The sequence below is a fragment of the Chionomys nivalis genome, chromosome 15, assembly GCF_950005125.1.
Source record: "Chionomys nivalis chromosome 15, mChiNiv1.1, whole genome shotgun sequence".
Lineage (NCBI taxonomy): Eukaryota > Metazoa > Chordata > Mammalia > Rodentia > Cricetidae > Chionomys > Chionomys nivalis.
Genome location: NC_080100.1, coordinates 50,960,637 through 50,974,187, shown reverse-complemented (window position 1 = coordinate 50,974,187; position 13,551 = coordinate 50,960,637). Strand labels below are relative to the sequence as shown.

Below are 13,551 nucleotides of genomic sequence, written 5' to 3'. Positions count from 1 at the left end.
TGTGTTAAAAGCAGGAAAATCAGTCTGCCTTTTTGAATATAGTATCTCTCAAAGCTCAAGACCCTATCCCGATTCCTTTTACATCCCATAAATTAAAAAGTAAAGGGAACACAGGATGAATACTGTCCTGTTGTCTTCCTGTTCATGCACAGGATAAAGAGCACCCTATGGTATGTGATTGCATTTATTGTGTTTTTAAATCTTTAATCTATTACTGCCATTTATAAATCAAGATGCTTTCATGCTCAAAAAATAGAAAAGGGAAACCTCATTATTTTTTACAGTAATGCATAAGATGCAGCAGTAGTGAACCTTGTCTTTGCATGCAGCAGACAGTAGTATCCCTCATCTCTGAATGCAGCAGGCAGTGATGGCCCTCGTCTCTGAATGCAGCAGGCAGTAGTGGCCCTAGTCTCTGTATACAGTTGGCAGTGGTGGCCCTAGTCTATGAATGCAGCAGGCAGTGGTGGCCCTCATCTCTGCATGCAGGAGGTATGTGCCACTGGGCCCTGATTACCTCTCACACAGCATGCACTTCCCAAATGCCCATCATAGTTCCAGTGTCTTCTATTGTACCTTGTCATTTTTAAGTATTAAAATGTTTAGTTTGTATGAGTGGAAACAATCCTAAGGTGTAGATGGGAGCCAAAATCTCCATTGAAAATGATGTGAGTTTGTGACGGTCTGGGGTGTATACGAGGCACTGGATGTGATGTTATGTGATGTGATGGTCTGGGGTGTATACAAGGCACCGGGTGCGATGTGATGATCTGGGGTGTAGGGTGCGATGTGATGATCTGGGGTGTAGGGTGCGATGTGATGATCTGGGGTGTATACAAGGCACCGGGTGCAATGTGATGGTCTGGGGTGTATACGAGACACCCGGTGTGATGTGACGGTCTGGGGTGTATACGAGGCACTGGATGTGATGTTATGTGATGTGATGTGATGGTCTGGGGTGTATATGAGGCACTGCATATAGCCCCAGAAGCCTTGCATAAACCCCACAGGAGATGGTGGTAGGAGGGTCAGATGTTCAAGGTCACCTTCAGCTATAGAGGGTGTTCTGAGCTATTCGGATTCTATCTAAAAGAAACAAAAAGGGCCTGGAAGTATCAGCTCCATTTTCTGGCATTTCCTGGGAGTAAACCCTTGGACCAGGACAAAGTCAGTGAGTTTTCCTCCTTATTCTGTTGCACATAACTATTCTGTTTTCTACATATAACTCCCACACTGGGGGACTTCCCATGAGGCATTTTGTAAACAACAATATTTTGTATGTGTGATTTTTTTTTTTAAACAAGGGAGATAATGGTTTCTAATGCAAAGCCTTGTAGACTTTCATAAACAACCAGGATAAAATGGAGTTAGTTTATTCAGACCTTACCAAATACCAGTATTTTATGCTTTGATAATTAAGAAAATTTAAATAGTACACATTGTCCTAATTTTTACTGGATTATTTTTGCAAATTTAATATGTTGCCATGGAATTACAGAATATGCCAATTTATGATTTTTTTTTTTAAATGCCTGCAACCTAACCCTTTTTACCTAGTTTAAAAATTAGTTTAGTTAAGCAGTGTCGAGTAGCTGATGTATGGGTTGTCTGTGTCTGGAAATGTTATCCAAAGGTTAAAACAGTAGAACAGTATTAATGCTTCCTTGGGCTGGCATAATGAGTTGATGAGTTGACCTTTTATTGGCCTATGTAGAATAGAAGAAATAAATACAATAAATTTCATAGTATGACGTTAATGCGGCATTAAAATATGAATGCCGTTGTCTCAGTACTACTTATAGGCTTTTCATTCTGAGAAAAAACTTTATGACTATGATATTTCATTCATTTTTGGGCATCGATCGAATGCTTTTAAGGTAAGGAATTCTTTTCTGTGTGTGTAACACAGCCCAGACCTGTCACTAATAGATTACAGCCAGTAACAGTGTGTGATTATATCTAAAATAGCTCTCCAAAGTCATCTGAAGAATGCAGCAAAACCAAATATTTCCTTTTCAAAGGCATCAAGATGTTTTGTTCACTAAATGTGTGCCCATCTTAACGGACCCGTCAGTATTCTTACTAGTCACCATTGTGTTTAAGTTTACCTTTAAATCCCAGGATTTTGCCTTTCCATTAGCGGGTAGCTGGATGCCTTGTAAGAATATTAGAACTTATTTTGCCTAGTTTTCCAAAGAGATTAAGAATATAAGAGAATTAAGAGGTGGCTGAGAAGACATAAGGACTAACATTAGACTATTTCCATTGCACAACAGCAAGTCCAGAAATAGTGTCCAGATATTGTAAAAATCCATTGTATGAATAATTTTTGCTAATTATTTTGCTAATGTTTTTGAAGCATTCACAGAATTAGCACATCATTAAGCTCACAGCTCATTATCATAATACTCAGAACCAAGAAGTGCCCGAGTGCTAACAATGGGGCGTCTTGAGACCTATCAGTCCCTCAATATGAAATACAGGAGTTCTGAATTGTGAGTGCAGTCGTGTTTGAGAGGTGACAGAATTTGCTACCCACTGTGATGTATGATACAAACAAGACCAAGCCACAGTGTGTTTATAGTGCAGAAGAATGAGTTAGGGGTTCACTAAAGGATAGCCAGGACATGACTCAGAAGCAGGATGCTTGTTTACCTGGGCCCCGTCTTCTGCTTGGGAAGGAGAAAAGACTAAGCAATAAGACTAACAGCTGTGAGCTGATGACAGTGTGCAGCTCTAGAAAAGTGTGTGTGTGTGTGTGTGTGTGTGTGAGAGAGAGAGAGAGAGAGAGAGAGAGAGAGAGAGAGAGAGAGAGAGATTATATGGAAATAATGATAAAGAAACAATGATCGCCAAAGATTTAAGCAGCCAGTCTTGCAGTGGCTTAATAGCTGTCCAGTAAAATGTAAGTTACATAAGCAAATGAAATTCAAACTAGAGTCAGAAAATTAACAGATACTACACAGCAAAACCAATAACTTTTTTTTTTTGAGGTTTTTTTTTTTTTTTTTTTTTTTTGAGTTTTTTGAAACAGGGTTTCTCTGTAGCTTTGGAGCCTGTCCTGGAACTTACTCTGTAGACCAGGCTAGCCTCGAACTCACAGAGATCTGCCTGCCTCTGCCTCCCGAGTGCTGGGATTAAAGACATGTGCCACTACCACCCAGCTTAAACAAATAACATTTTAAAATGTGTCTCAAACACAGGTCGTCTTGAGCCTGTGAGAAATAAATATAATTTTTATATAGCAGCTTATTGAATTATTCTTTGTCCTGTATCTACCTTCATCTCTGTTTGTGGTGAGCATTAAGGGGCCAATCCTACTTACCAGCAAACCCTAGATGTTTGTCTACTGAAGTAAGTGTACTTGCTAAAATACAATGGCATGATGTACCTGAAGCAGATAGGTAGGTATAAATGTGTTGTATTATGTAATTGCAACTATTCTAAAAACTTTGAGCAAAGTAAAATGTGCCCTACTTATATGTTCATACATATTTAGGATGTCCTATGATTCTAAGATAAGTAGAATGAAAATTTGTAATTTTTGTCTTGTATTTTTTTTTGCCACCCCCAGGGAAAAAAAAAAACAGTATTATATCTTCATATACTTGTTTCCCATACTTGGTTAGTTGATTGAAGCTTCAGAATTTTCAAATATATATAGTGCCACTTTATTACTTTTCAGGACAGCTGAACCCAACCAGTAACTTCACCCTGCTAAGTCCCTGGATGATGCAGTTAGACCTGTTTTTTCTAGTGATACCAGCTCTGTTGGTGAAGTGGTCACAACTTAATGCCATCATCCCAGTTTACTTCAGCATTTTAAGTTGTTTTTTTTAAAATCATTGTTTAAATTTATTATATCTAAGTATTCAGCAGTTTTGAGTGTATGATCTTTTATGCATTTCAAAAGCTCAACAATTTCTCTGTGTGAATTCTAGTCCAGCTTGAGCTTTATAGAGTTCAAGACCAGCCCAGGCTACAGAGCTAGACTCTGTATTAATAAAAAAAAAAAAAAAGACAAAACAAAAACAAAAATGTCGACTGCCTATGTAGATGAAAATAGTCTAGGAATTGTGTGTCTCATTTCTCAAAAGAAATAGTATCCAACACCCTTAGTCATCAGGGAAATGCAAATTAAAACTGCTTTGACATTCCACCTGTCAGTCAGAATGACTTCATCAGGACAATGTGGCAGGGCGGGGAGAGAGCACTGGGTACTGCTGGGGTGTGAGTGTGTTCAACCCATGTGGAAGCCAGTGTGTCCTCAGAAAACACTACTGCAGGACTCGCCACCTGCTCACTGCAGAAGCGCTTGACACACATGGTTTCCTGCACTGTTCACAGTAGCCAAGAAGTAGAACGAGTCTAGATGCCTGTAAACAGAAATGAAGACATGCACACAATGGAATTTTTCTCATCTGTAAAGAGAAATGGCAGAACATCTGTAGGAAAACGGATGAAACTAGAGATGATTACATTAAACAGAAGATTCATATCTCTGGTTTGTACTCATTTGGAGTGGTTGTGTGTGTGTGTGTGTGTGTGTGTGTCTGTCTGTCTGTCTGTGTGTCTGTGTGTGTGGGGGTAGATTGTGACCGAAAGGGGACTGTAGGTGGAGAAGAAGAGATCTCTTAAGAGATGTCTTGGACCTCACAGGTGGATTCTAATCCAATCAAACTGTTGTTCTTATGAGAGGAGGAAGTTTAGATAGACCCCAGACCCATCTTAGCACCCAGAGAAAGCCATGAAGAGACAGCCACTTGCAAACCAAGGAACATGATGTAGGAAGGAAGCAACACCACTTACACCTTTATCTCAGAAATGCAGCCTTCAAAATCATAAGAAAATAATGCTTTGTTTCTTAAGAAGAAAAAGAGAAATATCTTGGTTACTTTTCTATCAGTGTGCTAAGCACCATGACCAAAGCAACTTTAAAGCAAAACTTTTAATTTGGGGCTAACAGTTCAGAGCATAGTAGAATCCGTGGTTGTCACAGCAGGGAACATGGTAGCAGACAGGCGAGCAGTGGTGCTGAGGGCTAGCATCTTATCCCCAAGTTGGGGGCAGAGGAAGAGAGTAGGAACTGGGAATGGTATGGGCTTTGGAAACCTCGAAACCCATCCCTGGTGACATACTTTCTCCAATGAGGCCACACCTCCTAATCCTTCCCAAACAGTTCCACCAACAGGGGACCAGATATTCAAATATATGAGTCTATGGGACCATTCTCATTTAAACTACAGCAGGAAAAGGCAAGGGAATTTAATAGAATTTAATATGCAGTAGAATTTATGTGAAATGAAAACAGGAGGCAGAACTGTTTAAAGAATTGAAGAAAAAGGCAATGAGAAATGGATGAACCAATATGTTGATGCGAATGCATGAAAAATATGGTAACCCAACACTGATATAGCTACTTAAACAATGAAGTTTAAAAATAAGGAAAAAAGATTCTCAAACAAATAGGTATAGTGTGTTCTTTGGAGAATGCTCAGAGTTAACTTGGAAGAATGTAACTTCACTGACATGAGTTTATAGTTTCCTTTAATATTCTTAGTTTAAATTCTCTTATGAGCCATCATTAATTTTATTTATTTATTTATTTATTTGGTTTTTGAGACAGGATTTCCTTGTGTAGCGCTGGCTGTCCTGGAACTCACTTTGTAGACGAGGCTGGCTTTGAACTCAGAGAGGACCACCTGCCTCTGCTTCCCAAATGCTGGGATTAAAGGTGTGCACCACCATCACCTGGCTAAATCTGTCTTTTTTTAACCAAAGATGGCATGAAAATGCAGTGTTTTCTTTACCTCTTTTTCACAACCTCCTTGTTTTCATATCAAAATTTCCCTCTTCCCTAGACTCTCTGGAGCCTGAGAGGTCTATCACTGTCTCAGTGGGTATTGACTTCTGTGATTCGACACAGACTGCCTGTTTCCAGCTGTGGTGAGTTCAGTTGTTCTGTTTTTATACTGCCTGTAAGACAAAACATTTAAACAACTGTGCTTTTGTTTGACAGTGCCTTGGAATCATTGCTGATTGGTGTGTACTGTTTGGTTCTGTGCTTAGTTGGTCTTACATACCTGCCTTTACAGCCTGCCATATGCAGTTGTAATCCGTGGTTTGTTGGTTAAAGGACAAGGCTATTGCTAATTTCTTTCTTATTTTAATACTATAGTTTTAGAAAATTCAGAGAAATAAACAGTTTAATAATATTACTGAATAGCCCAGAGAAGGTTCTTTTTGAGGCAAGATGTCAGTTTGAGATACAGCGAGTTTCTTGAGGAGAATATTGATTCTAGACCCATATGCTTTCCTCCTTTTACAAACTGAGTCCATTTACAGAGTTGGTTAAGATGTCATACCAAATGATGCCGCAGTCTTTCAGTTTGAGGCTTTACTGCTTCCATGTGACGTGTCTATGCTGATGAGCTCCAGAGCAAAGCTAGTGCAACTTGGTTGCCCTTGAGTTCCTTCTTAGGTTTTTCTGATCTGGGGCGTGACTTGATTTTTAGTGTAAGTTACTTGTTTTTCTTTAAAAATTGAAATATTTTATGTTTCTGAGTTTTAGCTAGCTTAGGATAGAATTTGTTATGATTTAAATTTTACAAGTGAGGACAGAAACCTTTAAAGTAAATGTGTAGATTAAATGTAGCAAACCTTTCTTTGTCATTTTCCCAGAAACTCTGGCCCAGTGTTATTTCTTTTATTGCCATGAGCCGGCAGTGATGAATATGAACAGTGCAGTGTGCACATTGATTTTATGCAGATCATCACCTTTATGTTTTGGGAGGTCTGCTTTATTAGTGATATATAAAAACTGATTACTTTTCTCAACATTGCCTAGTAATTGTTTATTATTTTTCTATTAGACAAACAACACAGATCAATATTACTGAACACAGGCTATGAGTAACACCACTCTAAATAGATTTGCTTCCAACACCAGAGGTATATTCATTTTAATGATCTCAACAATGTGAACCCAATGACAAAACTTGTACATCAAATTAGACCAAAATTAAAACCTAAAATACTCCTTTATTTTACCAATTTATAATAAGATATGCTCTTTTTTTTCCCATTTTTTCTTAATTACAAAGACTTCTTTTATAGTGTTTTGGACCACATTTGTATTTTGTCTTCTACAGTTAGCCAAAACCTTTTAGGGAGAAATACACACTGTAGTGTTGATTTCTATCCTGTATTAAGTAGTATTTTTTCAGTGTCTCTTAAATTAGTATTAGAAAATGACAACTATATCTTACATAACAATTAACTATCTGTTATAAACACATATATTTTCTGCAATGAAGATGCAAATTACTAAGTTATTTTATATTTCATCTTTCACAAAAGCATGCAAAATCAAAAATTATTTTTTGTATGTTTCAAAAAGAGCTCTTTGTCTTACGTCAAGTGTAATTGATCCTGAAACAGTGTAATCACAATTACTCACTTTCTTAATTGGCCTGCCCAAAATCAGAAAATGGAAACCGATCGGCAGTGTTTCAATCAATAGCTTCATAGTAGTGCTAGTGGGGGTAGGGAGATGTGGTAATGGGTAGATCAATCGGTCTTCGGTGCCAGTCCCTGACTGTGCCTTTTGCATAGTAAGTGGCACCTTTTGCTGTAGTCGCCTTGGTAGTTCTCAGTAGAAAGAAGGGGAAGAGTAAGTGTGGCTGGTATTAAGATTTTTGTTTTTTGCCTGAAATACATTATATAAATCAATATGTCAGATTGCGGGTAAGAAGAGCATGTTTGATAACAAGCCTTTGGAAATGCCGAGAGTGTGGACTGAAGCATTTAGGTCTCTTTGTGTCATGAGAAGGGTGAGGACAGGTAAAGTGGTGCTGCTCTACTCTAGATTAACTCTGTCTCGTTACAATGAGGTAGATGATGGGGTGAGAGAGAAAGTGATATGCATACTTAGTCTTATGTATTTTATAGCAACTTCCTTTTACTTTGTATTTCCAATCATTACCAAAATAAATTCTTGATTAAAATATATATCAATTGATCTATCAAATGAATAGTGCATAAACAAGTCCCCATCCTGGTAGTGAGTGGGTAGGACTGTATCAAAGATTATACGTTGTGGCTAAGTTACCTACAAGACAACACTTCACCACTGCTTTTGTCCAAAATCCACTAAAAAGAAAAATCCATTCTTTAAAGGGTAAGCGTATAAAGAGAGACAGAGAAAGAGATACAGAGACAGAGGGAGAAAAGAGACAGAGAGAGAATGCCATTTGCTGACCGATCAGAAATTGTGAAGATTATTGGGCGTTAGGAAACAAATAGGAGCAGCTGAGTACTCAGTGACCAGACACTCCCGTGAGAGGCAAATCTGGGGAAAGCAAACACGCAGTGGTGTGTGAGAAGGAAAGTTAGCAGGCTCCAGGAAGCCCTGGGGGTTAAAGAGCTACTAATTCCAGCCTCGGCCCCTCTGGTGCAGACATTGGCTGAGGCCTAAGGCACCATTGCAGGAACAGTGAGGCCGACTGGAAGGACTGTGTGCACGTGAGGACCACAGGCACGCAGGGCAGCAGAATGATGAGGGACGGAATGAAGTGCTGTTGTGTCCTAGAAGGGAGCAGGGATCTGAGACTGCTGAGGGAAAGCAGCCTCAGTATGTGCTGCCCTCCTGCCTTCTCGGTCTATGTCACTGCTCCGTGTCTCACTCACTTCATGAACCCCATATCCCAGTCTCCACCCTGACAGTAATTGCAGCGTTTGTTAAGTACTTAGAATATGCTCACTGCTGCTCCAGACACTCACGGTGTCCATTTGTTTAATTTCCACATTGGCCCTTAACTTATTATTGTCCCCATTTTACAGGGGGGACACATTTTACATTTTACTTGAGGCATTGGAGAAAAGATGTCTTAGCTAATGTATAGTAGAACTAGCTGTATTCTGTTACAAAACAACTGACAGTCAGGGATGACCAAGCTTTGGAGAAAGCTGAAAACTGCAATGTAAAAGAGAAGGCTGAAGGTGGACACAAAGCCCGGAGGGACTGTGAAGGGAGCAGATACGCAGTAGAGTGGGCACAGCTGATTACAGATTGGTGCTCTGGAAGACGGGGCCAGGAACTAACTGGAATAGAGAACAGAAACACGGGACAGGAGACTAGGAAATAAAGGAGATATAGAAGGAGAGAAAAAGAAATAACTTATAGAAAAGCAGTTTCCAAAACAAAAGAAACAAATATCAAATTGAAAGGCTTACCAAAGGACAAACAAGACGAGAGTGAAAGATTCAAAAAGACCACATTCTGCTGAAAACTCGAACACTATCCCAATAGCTTCTACAGTTAAAACAAAAACAACAGCAACAAAACCCAGCTTCCCTAAAAAAGAACAATGCAAACTGGGCATGAGCCTTTAATCCCAACACTTGGGAAGCAGAGACAGGCAGAGCTCTGTTTGAGGCCAGCCTGCTGTACATAGTTTGTTCCAGATAGCCACGATAGTCACACAGAGGAACCCTGTCTCAAAAACAGAAAAAAGGGAGAGAAAAACAATGCAAAAGTAGTGAGATTTCTCTCAGGATACAGCCTTTAAAATATAAGACTTTTGATACACATTCTCTTCAGACAAGCAGGGATTCTGTTTGCTACTTACAGATTCTTTGTGAAAGAGTCACTTGAAGGCCCGGCAGTGGTGGCACACGCCTTTAATTCCAGCACTCAGGAGGCAGAGGCAGGCGGATCTCTGTGAGTTCAAGACCAGCCTGGTCTACAAGAGCTAGTTCCAGGACGCGCTCCCAAAGCTATAGAGAAACCCTGTCTCGAAAAACTAAAAAAAAAAAAAAAAAAAAAAATTACTTGAAGAAATAGGATAGATTTATCCTTTAAATCTGATACAGAAAAAGACAGAAGAGAGGGGGAAGCAAAAAGTAGAGAGTTTAACAGTGTTGGTGTGTGTAAATAAGTATTGATATAATATCAAAAATAGTGTAATCATCAACCAAACCCAGAATCTCCACATGGACCAGTGTGCGAAGGAGTGAATACCTCGTCCTTCTTGTCGTGTGTTTAAATTGATTGATAGCAAACAGCAATTTAAATAGGGTTTAAAATAGTAAATATTGTCACTAAGATCATTGATAACCCCAAGGAAGGGAGGAAACAAAGGAGTTGTTAAAACTTGGTTTTTTTGAATTGAACTGGGAATAAGTGTGCTAAACAGGAAACAAAATAATACAGCTGGAGGGGAAGAGGAGGGCATGTATACCTGTGTGTGTCTCTTCCTGAGGAGACGCGAGCAAATATCTCTTCACCTGGCTAGAGTACTAACAGCTAACAGCAGGCCAAGGGAACGATTGCCACCTGTGTTATTGGGGAGCCAGTGTGTTTTCTGGGGTCACTTACAGAATCAGGCACTTGGGTGATGCAAGATCAGCTGCATCGCTAAGAAGCCTAAAAGTCCTCCCGCTGCATTGCTGGAGCTCCTGCTCAACTTGTGGGGAGCTCTTCCCCCAGCAGGTGGCTGCTTGTAGACCTTTAGGGTCGAGCCCTGTGACTCTTGAAACTTTCTGAGTCCCGTAAGTTTCTTGAGCTTCCTAAGCCTTGGAATTTTGTTAGCTCCCTAAGACGTACAAGCCTCTCTTCCCTCAGGAGTAGCTCCAGTGCAGTCCTCACCCACTAGCTTTCCCAAGTCATGTCACCTTTATTAAACAGCTAAAGCCTAAACTTCAGCTATTGATAACAGCCCTACCGAGAGAGGATGACATAGAAACTAAAGGAAAGAACGGCGTGTATGTTCATATGGTCGGTGTACTAGAGAGAATAAAAGTGGTTGTGGAATGTATTGTTAAAAAAACTGAGCTGGTGTTACTGAAGAAAAAGGAGACCAAGATTGGAAAGAGAAAGTAAAAGAAGAGATTTTCAGGAATTTAAAATAATACATTGTATACTTTTCTAGTGTATTGGGATGTTTAGATGAAGTTAATTGTTTTACAGGAAAATATGAATGAGAATAGAAAGACTAACTGTATTAGAACTTCACAGAAAGCAGCCTTATGATTGAAAGTTTTCTAAAACAAATCACCTGAGCCCATCCCCAGGCTGTGTCCCTGATTTTCAGACCCCCAAGGATAACCCACAAGTGAGCACATTGCTTGGGTGGTGAATTAGCTGATGTCTGATCCATGCACATTATCCATGCCCATGAGAGTACCAGAGCCACCCTCTCTGAGTCAGAAAGGGTAAATGACATGCTTTCAAAGGCATTCCCTTCTGATGGGAGTTGTAACAGGTATTCCTAGAATTATTAGCTCCCAATATCTTGGAATCAAAAGAGAAACCATTTAATGAGTTTCTAAAGGTGTTACAGATTTCTGGGCTACAGAGTGTAACTTTTCTGAAAGCCTTAAAAGAATATGCAGAGTATTTTAAGATAGGAGAAAGGCAGTAGTAAGAAGAAATATACCATGTTCTTAAGTTGAAAGCTGTGTATGCATCAGACAGACGTTCTCACACAGATTCTTTACGTTCAGCATAGAAGCTGAATATAAAGCTTTCCAAGGAATTCAGCATATCTAAAGTTGAACTGGAAAGCAAGATGTAAGGTCAAAATATTGTTTTAAATGAAGAGAAATTTTTATAGATGATGGAGTATTTATTAAGGCTACAAAAACATTTTCATTGGCATAATCACAGGAACCACAGTAAAACAAAATAGAGACTTTAGGAATTGTGTCCTAGGGAGCTATCAGGTCACTCGGGGAAGAACACCCTTCCTGTAAATGGCCGCATGAAGACTGCTCTACTCAAAGGCTCCTGTCTATGTTCTTGCCTCTCCCCCAACCCCTAAAAAAGAAAGTGAGGAGGGGGAGAGGGTATATCAAGGAAAAAGAGCCATATTTGTGTCCAAACAGCAAAGCAGAGAGCTTCTCTGGCAACTCCCAGTGGAATCTGTCTATGCTTCATTGCTCAGAACTGGGTCACTTACTCTACTGCAGGAGAGGCAGAGAGTTTCCTGGGGCCCGTTGTCAGCAAAGAAGAAAGAGCCGACAGTACCAGCGTCCACCGCTGCAGTGTTGTAGTTCTGTTACAGTTTCCTCCAATGCCTATTTTGGACACTCAGTGATTCCATTTCAGCAGACACAAGAGAAAATGTACACGAGCACCAAGAGCAGAGCACATCTGGCCAGTGGTGTCTGCTGTTCCCCCGCACACTGTGTGACACTAGGAGAAACCATTCAAGAGTACTCCCCTGACCCCAGAGAACCGAGAAACCATCTTCCTCCCCTTCTCCCTCCCCACTCTGCACCACTCCCACCCATCACTGCAGCAGAGCCACCTTGGAGCCCTGGGAGAACACCTTTCTTACTGTAGAAAGAGTTAGCGATAGCGCAGTTCCTCTGTCCTTCTGGTCTCTACCTCTGAAATTATGTACGTGCCTCTCTTAGTAAAATTTTGGCTGTGCATCCCTTGGACGAATGTTTGTTTTTTGCATATGTGAATATACACGTGCATATGTAAGCATAGGTTTTGGTATGCTGACTTTTTAAAGATTTATTTATTATGTATACAGTGTTCTGCCTACATGTATGCCTGCATACTAGTAAGAGGGCACCAGATCTCACTACAGATGGTTGTGAGCCACTATGTGGTTGCTGGGAATTCAACTCAGGATCCCTGAAAGAGCAGCCAGTGCTCTTAACCTGTGAGCCACCTCTCCAGCCCATGCTGACATTGTTTACCTACTAAGATAAAGAAAATATGACACAAAATTAAAGGTATAAAAAACTAATTAGGCCGGGCGGTGGTGGCGCACGCCTTTAATCCCAGCACTCGGGAGGCAGAGGCAGGCGGATCTCTGTGAGTTCGAGACCAGCCTGGTCTACAAGAGCTAGTTCCAGGACAGGCTCCAAAACCACAGAGAAACCCTGTCTCGAAAAACCAAAAAAAAAAAAAAAACTAATTAGTAAGCCGGGCGATGGTGGCACACGCCTTTAATCCCAGCACTCGGGAGGCAGAGGCAGGCGGATCTCTGTGAGTTCGAGACCAGCCTGGTCTACAGAGCTAGTTCCAGGACAGCCTCCAAAGCCACAGAGAAACTCTGTTTCGAAAAACCAAAAAAAAAAAAAAAAAAAAAAAAAAACTAATTAGTAGGAATTTTCCTCACTAGATTGCCCTGTGCCTTCTATTTTGTAGAATACTGGTATAACTAGCACCTTGAAGGGTTAATTTTCTGTCTCGTTAGCTTAAAAATTACATATACAGTTAATATAGTGTGCGGTGTGACAGCTACTCCCTTATGGACACATCTCTCTAATGAGTTAGCCATCCCTTCCATTGGGCTGGATGTCCTGCTCCGGGCATGACTTTTCTCTGTGTTCTCAGGCTAACCCTTCATCTAGTGCTTAGTGGGGGTGCACACCTTTAATCCCAGCACTCGGGAGGCAGAGGCAGGTGGATCTCTGGGTTCGAGGTAAGTCTGGTCTACATAGTAAGTTCCATGACAGCCAGAACTACACAGACAAACCCTGTCTTGAAAAACCCAAAAAGGAAGAAGAAAAAAAAAAAGATGATACTCT

At 40.4% G+C, this 13,551-nt stretch overlaps 1 protein-coding gene across 2 annotated transcripts in view; it reads left to right on the top strand.

Annotated features, from left to right (window-relative positions):
- Ap3b1 (adaptor related protein complex 3 subunit beta 1) overlaps positions 1-13,551 on the top strand; it is a 200,858-nt gene that overhangs the window by 167,614 nt on the left and 19,693 nt on the right. For both annotated transcript variants that reach the window (XM_057789797.1, XM_057789798.1), the window contains exon 24: positions 5,862-5,946. In XM_057789797.1, the coding sequence (XP_057645780.1) occupies positions 5,862-5,946 (85 nt within the window). The remainder of the gene's footprint in view (positions 1-5,861; positions 5,947-13,551) is intronic.